Source organism: Mixophyes fleayi, chromosome 1, assembly GCF_038048845.1.
Source record: "Mixophyes fleayi isolate aMixFle1 chromosome 1, aMixFle1.hap1, whole genome shotgun sequence".
NCBI classification, from domain to species: domain Eukaryota; kingdom Metazoa; phylum Chordata; class Amphibia; order Anura; family Limnodynastidae; genus Mixophyes; species Mixophyes fleayi.
In genome coordinates this window covers 175,620,454-175,635,630 of record NC_134402.1, presented here as the reverse complement: position 1 = coordinate 175,635,630, position 15,177 = coordinate 175,620,454, and the positions used below count along the sequence as shown (strand labels likewise).

At 43.3% G+C, this 15,177-nt stretch overlaps 1 protein-coding gene across 1 annotated transcript in view; it reads right to left on the bottom strand.

The window, feature by feature from the left end:
• Window positions 1–15,177, bottom strand: part of PRKG2 (protein kinase cGMP-dependent 2) — a 115,214-nt gene that overhangs the window by 81,664 nt on the left and 18,373 nt on the right. Inside the window, exons 3-6 of the mRNA XM_075204553.1 lie at window positions 14,895–15,061; window positions 2,352–2,465; window positions 966–1,071; window positions 185–248 (exon numbers count right to left, since the gene is read on the bottom strand). Coding sequence (XP_075060654.1) covers window positions 185–248; window positions 966–1,071; window positions 2,352–2,465; window positions 14,895–15,061 — 451 coding nt within the window. The remainder of the gene's footprint in view (window positions 1–184; window positions 249–965; window positions 1,072–2,351; window positions 2,466–14,894; window positions 15,062–15,177) is intronic.

Sequence of the window (15,177 nt, the reverse complement as noted above, 5' to 3'; positions counted from 1 at the left end):
AAGACATAAATACCAACCATTACTTTAAATGTTTAAATAAGGTACATTTGTCTTTAACATGAGTTAGAGAGTCTTTCTCCAGAAATGAGGAGGCCAGTATGTAACTACTTACAGCTTAAATTTATTTAAATAATCGTCTGCCTACATTTCCCATATATATATATATATGTTGATATGAACTTACCAATTCCAAGCAGTCTGCAATCTTCATCAACTTGTCTTCAGGAAGCTTCTTCAATAAAAATACACTTTTAAAAACAGAGAGAGAGTTTATTTAATTGTTATAGTATGCTTTTACATAAATAGCACACTAAGGGTATATTTACTAAATTGCAGATTTGAAAATGTGGAGATGATGCCTATAGCAACCAATCAGATTCTAGCTGTCATTTATTTAGTACATTCTACAAAATGACAGCTAGAATCTGATTGGTTGCTGTAGGCAACATCTCCACTTTTTCAAACCTGCAGTTTAGTAAATATACCCCCCAGAAAGTATTCTGGCACACCCACCCCTGCAAAAATTTTGTTCGTTATACAGCTTATGTAAATGATGTAAAAGCAGAATATGAAGCTACACAAATATAATTTTTGCTGTGGCTTTAAAGCTTCATTTCAGCTTGGAGCTAATTAATTTATCTTCCTTCTCAGAGCCCTGGGAGCTTCACAATACTGCTGCCTTTTGGGACTCTGATGTTCATCAAACAGCCTGCTCAAAAACCAGGGCTTCGACACTGCAGAAAAGGTATGTTAGTGGGAGGATTAATCAGAAGCCGTATGTCAATGATTGCGGCTTCTGATTGGTCCTCCCACTCACAAACCCTTACTTCAGCCATTTTAAAGGGGTGAACAGAAATGTTGACCACTGTAGACAGGAATGCAATTTATCCTGTAAGTTCAAGATAGTTATGACATGATAATTTAATACAGTACTTTTATAGTTTTCTTTTTATATAAAGATTTACCTTCTCAGAAAGTTCCTGTACTCCTCATGTCTAGTCTGTGCTGTCTTCCTCATAATATTTTGAAAAGCTTCTCTGTCAAGAGCCCATGTTTTAACATTGCTGTTTGCTTTAGGAAAAAATATCTGTGATCAATGTTTGCAAAAAACATGATTTTTTTAGAGATGATTCTACAACATTCTAAATGAAATCTAACTATTAAGTCTGATATTTATTATTTGCTGCAAAAAAAAACAGTAGCTGTGGCTGCCAGACAAGTTATATAGAAGAACAATTAATACCAATATTTTGCAAATCATCTTATTAGTTTGGGGATATAATTGATTTAAATATTTCTGTATTTTTTTTGATACATAGAAAGTAGAATATAAAATATGGGCCTTGATCATGGTCTTTTCTTGTAACTAGCATTTCATTTGGTTACTGATTACTACCAGAGGGTGAAACCAAACCTTTGCTTGTTCTTTCTGATAAAGATACTATTCTCTGTGGGATGATAATGCAAATTTAATTAAATTAATTGTGAATTATAATCCTTATTTTGACAATGTCTAACAATGATAAGTTTGTTAGTATTCTTGACAGTCACATGCATAGAAGATATCAATATATCAAGTGAATTAGTATCACTATCATTCTTAGCAATGGAACATCAAATTATATGGACCCCCACACAGCACATTGGTAAGAAATAGGAGCTCTCCTGTTTGTTTGATCTATCATTTGTGAAAATTACTGCTACTACTATGTGGATGATCATTCCTGCAGTTCACTGATTCAGCTTTTTGCTGGACAAATACTTACAAGCTTCATTCGTCTCTCAGTCTGGCAGTCTCAAGTGTGTAATCATCTACCAAATTCATGCAGCTAATCATCCTGCAGCTCTGATTGGTGCTTATGTTTTTATAGACCTCTTCCCAGCAGCAACCAATGCTGGTGATAGTTCCTGCTTGACCAAGTGTGCCTTGAATTCTGATCTATTCTGCTATCGGTGTCTGACCTGGATTGTTTATAGGAATTGTGGTCTTCTCCACCACTGACTCTTATAAATGGATTTGCTCTCATTTCTCCACCTGCCCTGACCCGTGGCTTGTTTAAAGGGTTCCGCTGTCTTCTCTACTTCTGATCCCTGCTGTCTGACTCTGACTTCAGCCAAATACATTCAGGTTGCTTAACACACATGTAGAAGAATTCAAATTTTAGCTCCCTTTTGCTTGCGATTCCATAATTTTCAGCCGATTTCCAGACCCAAACTCTCAATATGAAAGTGGCACACACAGCCACAAAATAACACAAAGCACCAAAATACAAATAGGAGATGCAGAAGTATTGAAAGTTTTAGGGGTAGATTTATCAAACCTTCTAAAATGGAAAAGATTCGACTTTTACCTTTGACTGAGGCAGTTCTTGTGCAATTGTATAGTATCGCCAGCTCTCCAAACGTTGTCCACACTGGGATGGATGTCAGAAGTTTATTCTGCTGGAAAACCTCTGTTTTACCCTCTGGAAAAAAATATTATTAACACATTATTTAATTTCTGTTTATAAAAATATATTAAAATATGTTAGCGATGTATTGTACAGTTCTGGCGATGTATTGTAAAGTTCTGTACGCTTATTGTGTACTTCACTGAAAAGATGTTTTATTTTGCAGCTTGCTTACCTTGGAACATTAATGTAAGTTTTTAGTACATTTCCTTGTGTCCTGGGGATCCCAACAACCATTATGATTAAGCATGTTTGAAATGGTACATTCAGAACCCTCCTCTCTCCACCAACTCTAACTCATTCACTGCAACAGAACTTAGGCAACTGGACATCATCATTCAGAGCTAGCCCCACTACTCTTTTACTCTATTATTCAGGTATACATTAATGCTGATTCAGACAAACTGTTATGACTTGACAGTGATAGGATTAATCACCTAGAACAGGCCTGGGCAATCTGTGAAACTCCAGGTATTGTTAAGCTGCTATTGGCTGTTAAAACATGCTGGGGCTTGTAGTTTCACATGGCCTGGAAAGCCACAAGTTGTCCAGGCCTGACACAGATTTCAGATTTAAAAAAAATAGTTTTCTATTGCTATTTTAAAATATTAATTTAAGAGATGGACTTGGACTCATTCAAGCAGGTTCAGAATCACATCTAGAAGTGTTCATGTAGTGTTCAGGTGCGGAGTTTGACTGGGACGGTACACTTGTCAAACCATAACGCAGGTGTCCTAAGGCAAGCTGAGGGAGGACAGAAACCTCCTGTGGAGCAGAAGAGAAAATGCATTTCTTACTTTCTATTTTTAAATGGCAAGATAGGCGTTCCTGCAGCTTTAAACCAAAGCAGTGGTCAGACTGTTAAGCTTATGCCAATATTTATAAGGCCATAATCCAGATGCATCTTTAAACACACTATTCTGAGTATAGTCAACCTTAAATAATAATTGTTATTGTTACTAAAATTTTCCCTGTAGCAATAGACCTTCTGATCACTCTTCATATAAATAGGGATCCACATTATGGTTTCCTATCTATTTCTATTTCTAGCCTGAAAATCTGAAACGCAAATACATAACCTATTTATTTGGTGGTAGTCATGTTAACGGCACTGATTATGACAACAACGTGTATATCTTAAAAAAAAAGATTACCACAATGTCTAAAAAAAGACAAAGCAGACTTACCATGAAATCCACACTCTAAATGCCTGACATGCTTATGCTATATACCGATTGCTGGAAATGACGGCACTTTCTATTTACGTCACTTCTCATAGCGACAGTGAATTTTCTGTATTTAAAGCGGCAATACCAGCGGCAATACCAGGACGACTTTATTAGCTCGTTTAAAGATTAGCGTTAGGGTTACGGTTAAGGTTACGGTTAGAGTATGTGCTACAATTATAATCATGATAAACACTTTTATATTACACTCGCCGCTTGTAATTGCCACTTTAAATACAAAAATATTACTGTCGCTATGAGAAGATATGTAAATACAAACTGGCGTCATTTCTAGCAATCGATGTATAGCATGACGGGCATCTAGAGTGCCATTTTCATGGTAAGTCTGTTTTTTTATTTTTATAGGCATTCTAGAAATCAGATTTTTTTTGCAGGTATAGTCGATGTCGGCATAATCAGCATCGTTTAATGGTACCCAACCCCTATTTATTCATGTGCCTCTTAAAATGTAAAAGTAGTGTACTTTTTGGGCTTTGTTTAGAATTAGGAGTAAATCCAGCTAGAAGGTACAATTTTGCATCTTGGTAAAACCATATTGTGCTGTGGGAAGGGGGAGGGGGATTTAAAGGTATGGACAGATTTTTAGCTCAATTCTAAAAATGCTAAAGGTAATGTTAAAACAAAATTGCCCAGTATTTGCAAAAGAAGTACCATATTTCCTGTTGGACAAAAAAATTACATTTGCACTTAACGGTTTGCCCAGATGCAAATTTGCACCCTTTAGTTGAATTTGCGCCTAACTCAATTTAGCCTTCTGTGCTAATAGCTACCCATAGTTCCAACCTACTGTTGTTTACACAGTCCAAAGCCAACTATAATTGTAGCGCTGGCGTAAAAGTAGGGCTGCACATGCACAACTGACTGGGTCTTGCCTGTCACAGAACTACATCTCCCAGCATGCATGAAGATAAGTACTGGCACTCTGAGTCATGAAGAGAAGTGCAGAGCAGCAAACAGAGCAAGGGATGCTGGGAAGAAGAGAGGCAGAACTTGAGAGAGGAGAGAGTCGGGTGGAGAGACAGAAGACGGAGAGAGAGACAAGACTTTTCAGAATCAGAGAGGAGAGTGGGTGATAGAGGCACCTGAGAGTGAGAAAAAGAGATCAGAGGAGGAAGTGAGGAGAGAGGCCATTTGGTGAGGAGTGGATGCAGTTGCCAGACTTCATAACTGAGAGAAGCCATGCTATCTGTGTAAGCTGAAGACCAGTGGGATTAGTAAACAACTGATTGTTATATTACCTATTTATTTATTTTTAACAGCAACATTTTTATTAAATTTTTAAGGTTTCAAGGGGGAATGTACAGAAATAAAAAAAGTGAAGAGAGGAAGGGGGGGGGGTACAGAGTGGGGAGCAGATATAACATTGTATAGCTAACCAGAAATTCTTCAATATGATACAATACAATATACCGTATTTCCCCAAGTATAAGACGCACCTTTTTCCCCCAAATTTTGGGTCTAAAAAAAAGTGTGTCTTATACACTGCAAGCGCTACTTACCTTAATGAAGAAGTCGGCACCTGGTGTGAGAGAGGAGTCCCCGCTAATCGGAACAGCGTGTCCCCGCTGGCTGCTTCACACAGCGTTTCCCCGCTGGTTGCTTCACACAGCATGTCCGTGCTGGCTGTTTTACACAGCTTGTCCCCGCTGGCTGCTTCACACAGCATGTCTCCGCTGGCTGTTTTACACAGCTTGTCCCCGCTGGCTGCTTCACACAGCGTGTCTCCGCTGGCTGCTTCACACAGCGTGTCTCCGCTGGCTGCTTCACACAGCTTGTCTCCGCTGGCTGCTTCACACAGCTTGTCCCCGCTGGCTGCTTCATACAGCGTGTCTCCGCTGGCTGCTTCACACAGCATGTCTCCGCTGGCTGTTTTACACAGCTTGTCCCCGCTGGCTGCTTCACACAGCAAGTCTCCGCTGGCTGCTTCACACAGCGTGTCTCCGCTGGCTGCTTCACACAGCTTGTCTCCGCTGGCTGCTTCACACAACTTGTCCCCGCTGGCTGCTTCACACAGCGTGTCCCCGCTGGCTGCTTCACACAGCGTGTCCCCGCTGGCTGCTTCACACAGCGTGTCTCCGCTGGCTGCTTCACACAGCGTGTCCCCGCTGGCTGCTTCACACAGCGTTTCCCCGCTGGTTGCTTCACACAGCATGTCCGTGCTGGCTGTTTTACACAGCTTGTCCCCGCTGGCTGCTTCACACAGCTTGTCCCTGCTGGCTGCTTCACACAGCATGTCTCCGCTGGCTGTTTTACACAGCTTGTCCCCGCTGGCTGCTTCACACAGCGTGTCTCCGCTGGCTGCTTCACACAGCGTGTCTCCGCTGGCTGCTTCACACAGCTTGTCTCCGCTGGCTGCTTCACACAGCTTGTCCCCGCTGGCTGCTTCACACAGCGTGTCTCCGCTGGCTGCTTCACACAGCGTGTCTCCGCTGGCTGCTTCACACAGCTTGTCTCCGCTGGCTGCTTCACACAGCTTGTCCCCGCTGGCTGCTTCATACAGCGTGTCTCCGCTGGCTGCTTCACACAGCATGTCTCCGCTGGCTGTTTTACACAGCTTGTCCCCGCTGGCTGCTTCACACAGCAAGTCTCCGCTGGCTGCTTCACACAGCGTGTCCCCGCTGGCTGCTTCACACAGCGTTTCCCCGCTGGTTGCTTCACACAGCATGTCCGTGCTGGCTGTTTTACACAGCTTGTCCCCGCTGGCTGCTTCACACAGCTTGTCCCTGCTGGCTGCTTCACACAGCATGTCTCCGCTGGCTGTTTTACACAGCTTGTCCCCGCTGGCTGCTTCACACAGCGTGTCTCCGCTGGCTGCTTCACACAGCTTGTCCCCGCTGGCTGCTTCATACAGCGTGTCTCCGCTGGCTGCTTCACACAGCATGTCTCCGCTGGCTGTTTTACACAGCTTGTCCCCGCTGGCTGCTTCACACAGCAAGTCTCCGCTGGCTGCTTCACACAGCGTGTCTCCGCTGGCTGCTTCACACAGCTTGTCTCCGCTGGCTGCTTCACACAGCTTGTCCCCGCTGGCTGCTTCACACAGCGTGTCCCCGCTGGCTGCTTCACACAGCGTGTCTCCGCTGGCTGTTTTACACAGCTTGTCCCCGCTGGCTGCTTCACACAGCGTGTCTCCGCTGGCTGCTTCACACAGCGTGTCTCCGCTGGCTGCTTCACACAGCTTGTCTCCGCTGGCTGCTTCACACAGCTTGTCCCCGCTGGCTGCTTCATACAGCGTGTCTCCGCTGGCTGCTTCACACAGCATGTCTCCGCTGGCTGTTTTACACAGCTTGTCCCCGCTGGCTGCTTCACACAGCAAGTCTCCGCTGGCTGCTTCACACAGCGTGTCTCCGCTGGCTGCTTCACACAGCTTGTCTCCGCTGGCTGCTTCACACAGCTTGTCCCCGCTGGCTGCTTCACACAGCGTGTCCCCGCTGGCTGCTTCACACAGCGTGTCTCCGCTGGCTGCTTCACACAGCGTGTCTCCGCTGGCTGCTTCACATAGCTTGTCTCCGCTGGCTGCTTCACACAGCTTGTCCCCGCTGGCTGCTTCACACAGCGTGTCCCCGCTGGCTGCTTCACACAGCGTGTCTCCGCTGGCTGCTTCACACAGCGTGTCTCCGCTGGCTGCTTCACATAGCTTGTCTCCGCTGGCTGCTTCACACAGCTTGTCCCCGCTGGCTGCTTCACACAGCGTGTCTCCGCTGGCTGCTTCACACAGCTTTTCCCCGCTGGCTGCTTCACACAGCATGTCTCCGCTGGCTGCTGCACACAGCTTGTCTCCGCTGGCTGCTGCACACAGCTTGTCCCCGCTGGCTGCTTCACAGAGCATGTCCGTGCTGGCTGTTTTACACAGCTTGTCCCCGCTGATTGGCAAAAGGACATTAAGGTCCTTCAGGCGCCTCCCACAGTCTTGAAGCTGTCAGTCTTTATGTAATACATCTTTTTTTTCCTTTTGGGCCCCAAAATTAAGGTGCGTCTTATACTTGGGGAAATACGGTACATTCTTTAGCTCTAGATGGACAGGGAGTTAGGTTGGATTACAGCAGGGAGATCCTGATTAAGGGCCAATGATTGATTCATTGATGCTGAGTCTGTGGGGCTAGACAGATAATAGGATGGATAAGCTTGGAGCCTTCGTCATCTGTAGTAAAGACATGCCATGACATCCATTTATCAATAGGGGAGGACAGTGACATAGAGTATGGGGCATCTAACAACCTGCTCACAACCTGTTGGATCCTCTTCAGTTTGGCTTTCGTTCTCAACACTCCACAGAGACTGCGTTGACCAAGGTTGTCAATGATATGATCACTGCTAAGACTGAACGCCATTACTCTCTCCTAATTCTCCTGGATCTCTCGGCTGCATTTGACACCGTTGACCACTCTCTTCTCATACAAACGCTGCAATCCCTAGGTCTTCAAGACACTGTTATATCCTGGTACTTATCCTACCTCTCTAATCGCTCTTTCACTGTTAATTTCTCTGGAGCCACCTCTGCTCCGCTTCCCCTATCAGTTGGAGTACCACAAGGCTCAGTGCTAGGTCCTCTGCTGTTCTCTATATATACCGCTTCTCTTGGAAATCTAATAAGTTCCTTTGGCTTTCAGTATCATCTCTATGCGGATGATACCCAAATCTATCTAGCCTCTCCTCTCCTCTCTTCTCTCGACATCTGTGTTGTCCCGTGTAACTGACTGTCTTTCTGCCATATCATCTTGGATGTCCTCTCGTCAACTCAAACTTAATCTTTCTAAAACAGAGTTAATAATATTCTCACCCGCCAACAAGAGCATACCTGACATTTCTATCTCTTGATAACATGACCATAAATCCCACCCCACAAGCTCGCTGCCTAGGTGTAATCCTTGATTCACGCCTATCCTTTGTTCCCCACATTGACTCTATATCTAAATCATGTTACATACATCTAAAGAACATTTCCAGAATCCGCAGATATCTCACACAAGACACTGCTAAAACCTTAATTCATGCACTAATCATCTCCCGCATTGACTATTGCAATTCCCTCCTTACTGGTCTTCCCAAAAACAGACTCAAACCCCTACAATCTATTTTGCACGCTGCGGCAAGACTGATTTTCCTTGCAAATCGTTATTCTTCTGTTAAATCACTCTGTATGTCTCTACACCGGCTGCCTGTTTTCTACCGAATCCAATATAAAATACTTTTACTAACCTACAAGGCCATCAACAAAGCTGAACCAACATACATCTCCTCTCTTGTCTCAAAATATCTCCCAACTCTGCAACTCCGTTCTACACAAGATCTGCGTCTCTCATCCACCCTCATTACATCCTCCCATTCCCGGTTACAGAACTTTTTTCGGGCTGCACCCACTCTATGGAATTCTCTCCCTCGCACAGTAAGACTCTCCTCTGGTCTACAAACTTTCAAGCGTTCTCTGAAAACCTACCTCTTCAGACAAGCTTATAATATTCCTCAGCCACCCTCTTAACCTTACTACCTTTAGCCTGTTACCGCCTGTTACACAATTTCACACAAGACAACTACCCCCTGACCAACATTGTTGTGTGACGGAATCATTTAGCTTATGATTCACTTTTACCTTTGCAGTCTGGCTGGGCCAAAATGCAAAATGTAGACTTAACCTCATGTGTCAATCTCCCATTGTCCCATAGATTGTAAGCTTGCGAGCAGGGCCTTCTCACTTATTTGTCTGTTTTACCCAGTTTGTTTATTAGTTTATTATGTTTGTCTCCAATTGTAAAGCGCTATGGAATATGTTGGCGCTATATAAATAAATGATGATGATGATGATGATGATATAGTGTCTCAATGTGAAAGCTGAAATGGATTTTCGCAATCACCTTGTGGAGTGTAGGGGAAGACGGATGTTTCGAAAGCTGCGCTATTGCTGCCCTTGCAGCTATCAAAATGTGCCCTTAGACGTATCTATGGTGTTTAGGTAATTGGTCAGGACAAAGATGGAGGAGGGCCGCAAGGGGGGTTGGGGTTAATGATATGGAGGTCAATTTTCGAACTAGATCAAAAAACTCTTGCTAGAGTGGTTGAATAACAGGACATGACCAAAATACATGTAATATAGATCACCTACAGTTCCACACCCAGGCCAGCAAAATTTAGAGTGGTTAGGCTAAATCTTCTGGAGACGAGCTGGGGTGAGGTAGGTGTGATATAGTAGCTTTAATAACATTTCTACATGATTAGTACATTTTGATACTGCAGATAAGTAACTGTAAATAATTCCCAATGAGACAGGGAAAGAGACATGTTAAGTTCAGCCTCCCACCTGGTTTGGGAAACATGCTTAGAGATATCCGCTAGTCCAAGTAAATGATGGTACCAAAATGTGATACCTCCTTTATCGTTCCCTTTGGTTAATTTAGTGTAGAGGAGAGGCGGGAGTGGAATAATCGTAGGTTCCCAATCCAATGCTGCAGATATTTATAGAAGTCTTTGTGTGGGATGTCGTAAGTGTCCTGCAACTGTGCAAAGGAGTGGAGCCCCCCAGGGCCAAACAAGAGTGCAATAGAAGAGAGTCCAGACTAGATCTAACTGGAAATGTCAAAGTCTGGTAGTAGGGTAGACACAGTGAAAAGGGAAACATTGCTGGACGGAGAAATAAAGTCTGGTGATGTACCTATAGTTCTATCCCAAACCTTAAGTGCATCAGTAATAGAGGCCATAGGGTTGACCAATTGTGGCCTCAGTGGTTTGGGGAGCCAAATTAAATCAGGTACGGAAGATCCAAGGCAAATGGCTTTCTCCATATCAACCCTGCGAAGCAGGAAGGAACCAGTCTCTAATCTGTGAGAGAATGCATGCTTCCTGATATTTAGAAATGTCTGGTAACAGTAGGCCTCCTAGTTTCTTGGGGAGTTTCATTCGGGCGTAGGAGAGTCTAGAAGGTTAGCCTCTCCAAACATAGCGAATTATTAGTGAGTGCAGAGCAGACATAAACTTCTTCGGAGTTATATAGAGGATAGTCCTAAATATGTACATTAGCTTGGGTAGGAGCATCATCTTAAAGGCTGCGACCCGGTCTAAATATGAAATTTCATATAATAACCAAGAGTTAGGTAATTTATAGAGTTGTGTGATTAATGGGGGATAACTGATCTCAAATATCTCTGTAATATTTGCTGGAACCTACATCTCCAGGTAGGAAAGTGACTACTCCTTCCAAATGTATTTGAATCTGGCTTTTAAACAGGTCAAAGATTCTAGAGGGATATTCAGGGGAAGTGCTTCAGTTTTGGTGGTGTTCAGTCTATAATATGACGGTTGGCTATATTCATTTAGAATAATGTGTAGCGGCCCTAATGGTGTTTCTGGGTCTGATATAAATAGGAGAACCTTGTCCGCGAAAAGACACAGACTGTGGGTAGCCCCCCCAAGGGCAAAGCCTTTACATGTCACAGGCTGTCGCATATACTCTGCCACAGGTTATATTGCTAAAACATAGATAAGAAGTGATAAGGGGCATCCCTGTCGTGTTCCATTTGAAATAGGGAATGTTGTAGATAAAAACTCATTACTAAAACCTTTAGCAGAGGGACCATGATATAATGTCATGATTGCCTGCAGGATGGTTCCCTGAAACCAAAACTTGATTAGTATTTGCCTCATAAAGTCCCAATGCAGTCTGTCAAATGCCTTCTCTGCGTCCAGAGAAAACATTAGCAGCTCGGCACCGTGGTTTGAGGCGTGCTCAAGTATATCTAGGACCCTCCTAGTGTTATCTAATGTCTGGTGTCCCAGAACAAACCCACCTGATCAGGGTGAATGAGAGAGGGACGGAGCGGGCTGATCCTGCGAGCAATCATTTTAGCATAAATTTTCAAATCTGTATTAAGAAGAGCAATTGACCTATAATTTCGGCAGTCTGTCTCAACTTTCCCCGGTTTTGGGATGGTTACAATTCTGGCTTCCAACATCTCTGGAGGGAACCACAGTCCGTGCCCCTATTAAATAGGTCAACTAATAAAGGGACAAGTTCTTACTGGAAAACAGTAAAGAAATCGTTGATATAACCATCTGGGCCAGGAGCTTCACCTCTCAGGATAGTTTTGATAGCTCCAATAACTTCATCTGGGGTCAAGGGTCTATTTAGGGCCTGGAGATCGTCTGTGTCTATTGTAGGAAGATGTAGATGATGGAGAAAGTTCTGTACGTCAATAGAGGAGGGTTGTGGGGAATTTTGATTGTCTTTCAAATTATAGAGGCCTGATTAATACTGAGTGAATATATATGCAATGTCTCGTGGGTTCAAGACTTTAACACCATCAGTTCCAGAGAGGTGGCGAATGCAATTTCTAGCATGTTGGCCTCAAAGCTTTCTCGCTAGCATACAACCTGCCTTATTCCCTGTGGTGTAAAATTTATGTGAATGTCTCTTGAGGATTGTAGCTGCAGAAAAGCCTGGAAATATTTGAATATCAGACAGAACTCGTGCAGCTCATAGGAGCTGTTCCTTAATGTGGAAAAAGTGCATCCGGAGTAGTGTGTCTCTTGGTGATGAGCCCGTGAATGTTCTCGACTTAGGTAGTCAGTGGACTTTGTCAATGAGGAGGGCACTATCTGAAGCTGAAGGGAGTAGCTTGCGGAACAGAGAGATGACATAAGAGAGTAAATCCATGATTCCGGTGTGCTTCTGATTGATCTTCCATATCTGCCATTTTATCCCTAAGAGAGTTCAGTTCCTGGCGAAGGGCTTCATGATCATCTATTAGAGCATTATGAGATGTCACAACCTCTCCCATTTTCTGATCCAGGTGATTAGTGCTTTTCCCTATTTCCTCTATTTCGCTATTAAGTTCACGGATAGAAGGCTTCAGAGTTGTAGTCAGCTCTGTATTTTGAGCAGCAGGTATTTGTTGCATCGTACCTACTGTGAAGGGTGCATTGGGATCCAGAGGTATAGACGTGGAGGAGGGGGACGCCATAGGGTCAGACTAAACAGGAGCTCTAGATTCCAAAGATATAGGGGACTCTGAAGAGTTAAGAGTCCGAAGCCAAAGGTTTGAAATAGTTAACAGTAGTACCTTTGAGCCTCTTGGGTCCCATCTCGGTAGTTTTCGGGAGTGATTCAGACCAAAACAATAGAGGTACAGGTGTGGCAGAAAGCTGTGTCCAGTTGCCAGAGTGGATCCAATATGATGTTAAATAGACATAGGTAGGGAATGCGTCAGAGGCGTTACTTGTTTGACATCTTCAGATTGGGACAGCACGTCTCCGTCGGTCTCCGACCGATTCAGTACATGTTTTTAATAGTATTGGTTGCAAGAAACAGCTGCGGGGGTTAGGAAAAATGTGTGTGGCTCACTGTTCAGCCGTCTAGTATCCACCAACCGAAACTATAAATGACCCAGGGTGCACAAAATAGTAAAGGTTAGTAGATGTTCATTAACACTTGGGTGAATGCAGTTGCAAGTGTTTGTATTAGACTCACAGCAGTGGGAGGAATATTACTGTTCATCCACTAAATGTTGATGGAGACACACTGGCACAGTTCCTGAGTTATACGGCAGCTTCGTATGCAGTCCCCTGACAGGAGAGTGAGCAGAGATGAAGAGGCTCACTTGCAGCCGGAAATGAAGCAGTGGCAATGGCTTCCAGGAACTCTGGACTATGGCTGCAGCTGGAAACTCCATTTGCTGTAGCGTTTCAGAGGAACTGTTCCCCTGGTCCCCCCAGGTAAGAGGTATCTACCAGCACGCACCAGCAGATATCAGTCGGGGAAGCCAGAGGGCACGAGTCATGCCGCAGACACCTGAGAGCCACTCGCAGCTATTCAATGTATAGTCCGGGTGTCAGATGTCTGTAGTATGCCGGTGGCTAAGGGAGTGCACACAGTCTCAGCGGTGGCAGGTTGTAATGAGGCAATTGGTGGATTTCAGGGCTGCAGGGTATGAAAGGTTAGTTATGTTTGTGCGACCTAGTATTAGGGGTGCTCACGGAGCTCCATAGGGCACAGATGGCACTCCCCTCTCGGTTTTCCACTAATAGGCACCCAGATCAGACGTGTAATCTGCTAATTACCGCAAAAAATAGGCAATTGAGCTTGGAGCTGGTCCAACACACGTCCGCTCAGAATGGTATTAGGCCACGCCCCCTATATTACCTAATTAAATGGACTGAGTCTTATATCACTGTTAGATAGGGAACTGGTAGGGAGACTTGAAGATTTATTTATAAAATCCGTTTTGCAGGACTGTGCTCTAATATCAAGGGTATAGTGCAGGGAGAGACAGATAAAGATATTAAGGAGAAAGAGTGTGTAAAACACAAAGCCAAATCTTTTCAATGGAAGGCATTACAGGTGCGAAATGTGATAGTGTACAGAAAAGAGACAGTGAGTTTCCTTATCATAGGAAAAAGGATGGGACAGTTCCAGTTGAAATGATGTATACTGTTCTTGATTACCTGAGTACAAGATATTTGTGCTTTGGTCTTTGTGCAAGACACTGTGGCATATAGAAATGTTTTTTCCCAAATAAGGTTCACAAAAAAACCCATGGATCGAAGTACCAAACGCATAAACCATTATGCATATTGCCTTTATTATTAAAAGCACACCATTAATATATAATATTACACTAGTTTAGAATGTTTTTTCATAGCTCTGTCTAAGAATGTTACTATTGTTTTTTTTATAATTAAGATAAGCTTGTTAACACCACATTGCTATTCTTGATAAACATACAAGTTACAACCTAAAGATCAAAATTTGCCTTTTTAATTCATGTAAAATCTATTCTGTTAAAAACCTGTTCCTTATGAATTGTGAAACCAGTACAAGGTACATTTGAAAATGACCACAAACGTCAGCAGCCCTAGATGTTTGCTGAGGTTAGGATTTGCATGTATAATGCAGACACGCCAGTGAAATGCTAGCTCTTAAGAGTATTGGGATACCAAGTGTGGTCTCTTAGGGCTCCAGAAATAGCATGTGTATAACAACTTTTTATGTTTAAAGACAGTATTTCATTGTTGAGACCATGCTTCCATTTTAGCAGATATGTTTATTTAAGTACATTTTGAGTGCAGAGTAACAGAGTTTAACCACATCACCTGCTGTATTTTTCTCCATGACTAGATACAGTCACAGCTGAACATTTCCTAAACATTCAAAGTAATCACAAGGACAATTTCCATCCAGCAAATTCAAAGATAAAGATGCTAAAACACCTACCGGCTAATACGAAGATATGGCTGCCTGGTTCACCTTGCTTAATAATATATTCTCCTTGACCGTATCTTCTCTCATACATACATTCTACTATGTCTCGGATTTGACGTGGGTCTAGTCGTTTTAGAAACTGATTCTTGTTTAATGCATCAGTTATCAGTTTTTTCTCACTTTAAAAAAAAAAAGAAAAATAAGTGACGATTAATTCATTATGAATAGACAGAACCTAAACAAAAAGAACACAATTTCTAAGATGCGTAATATCTGTTTTCCTGACAATCTGCCA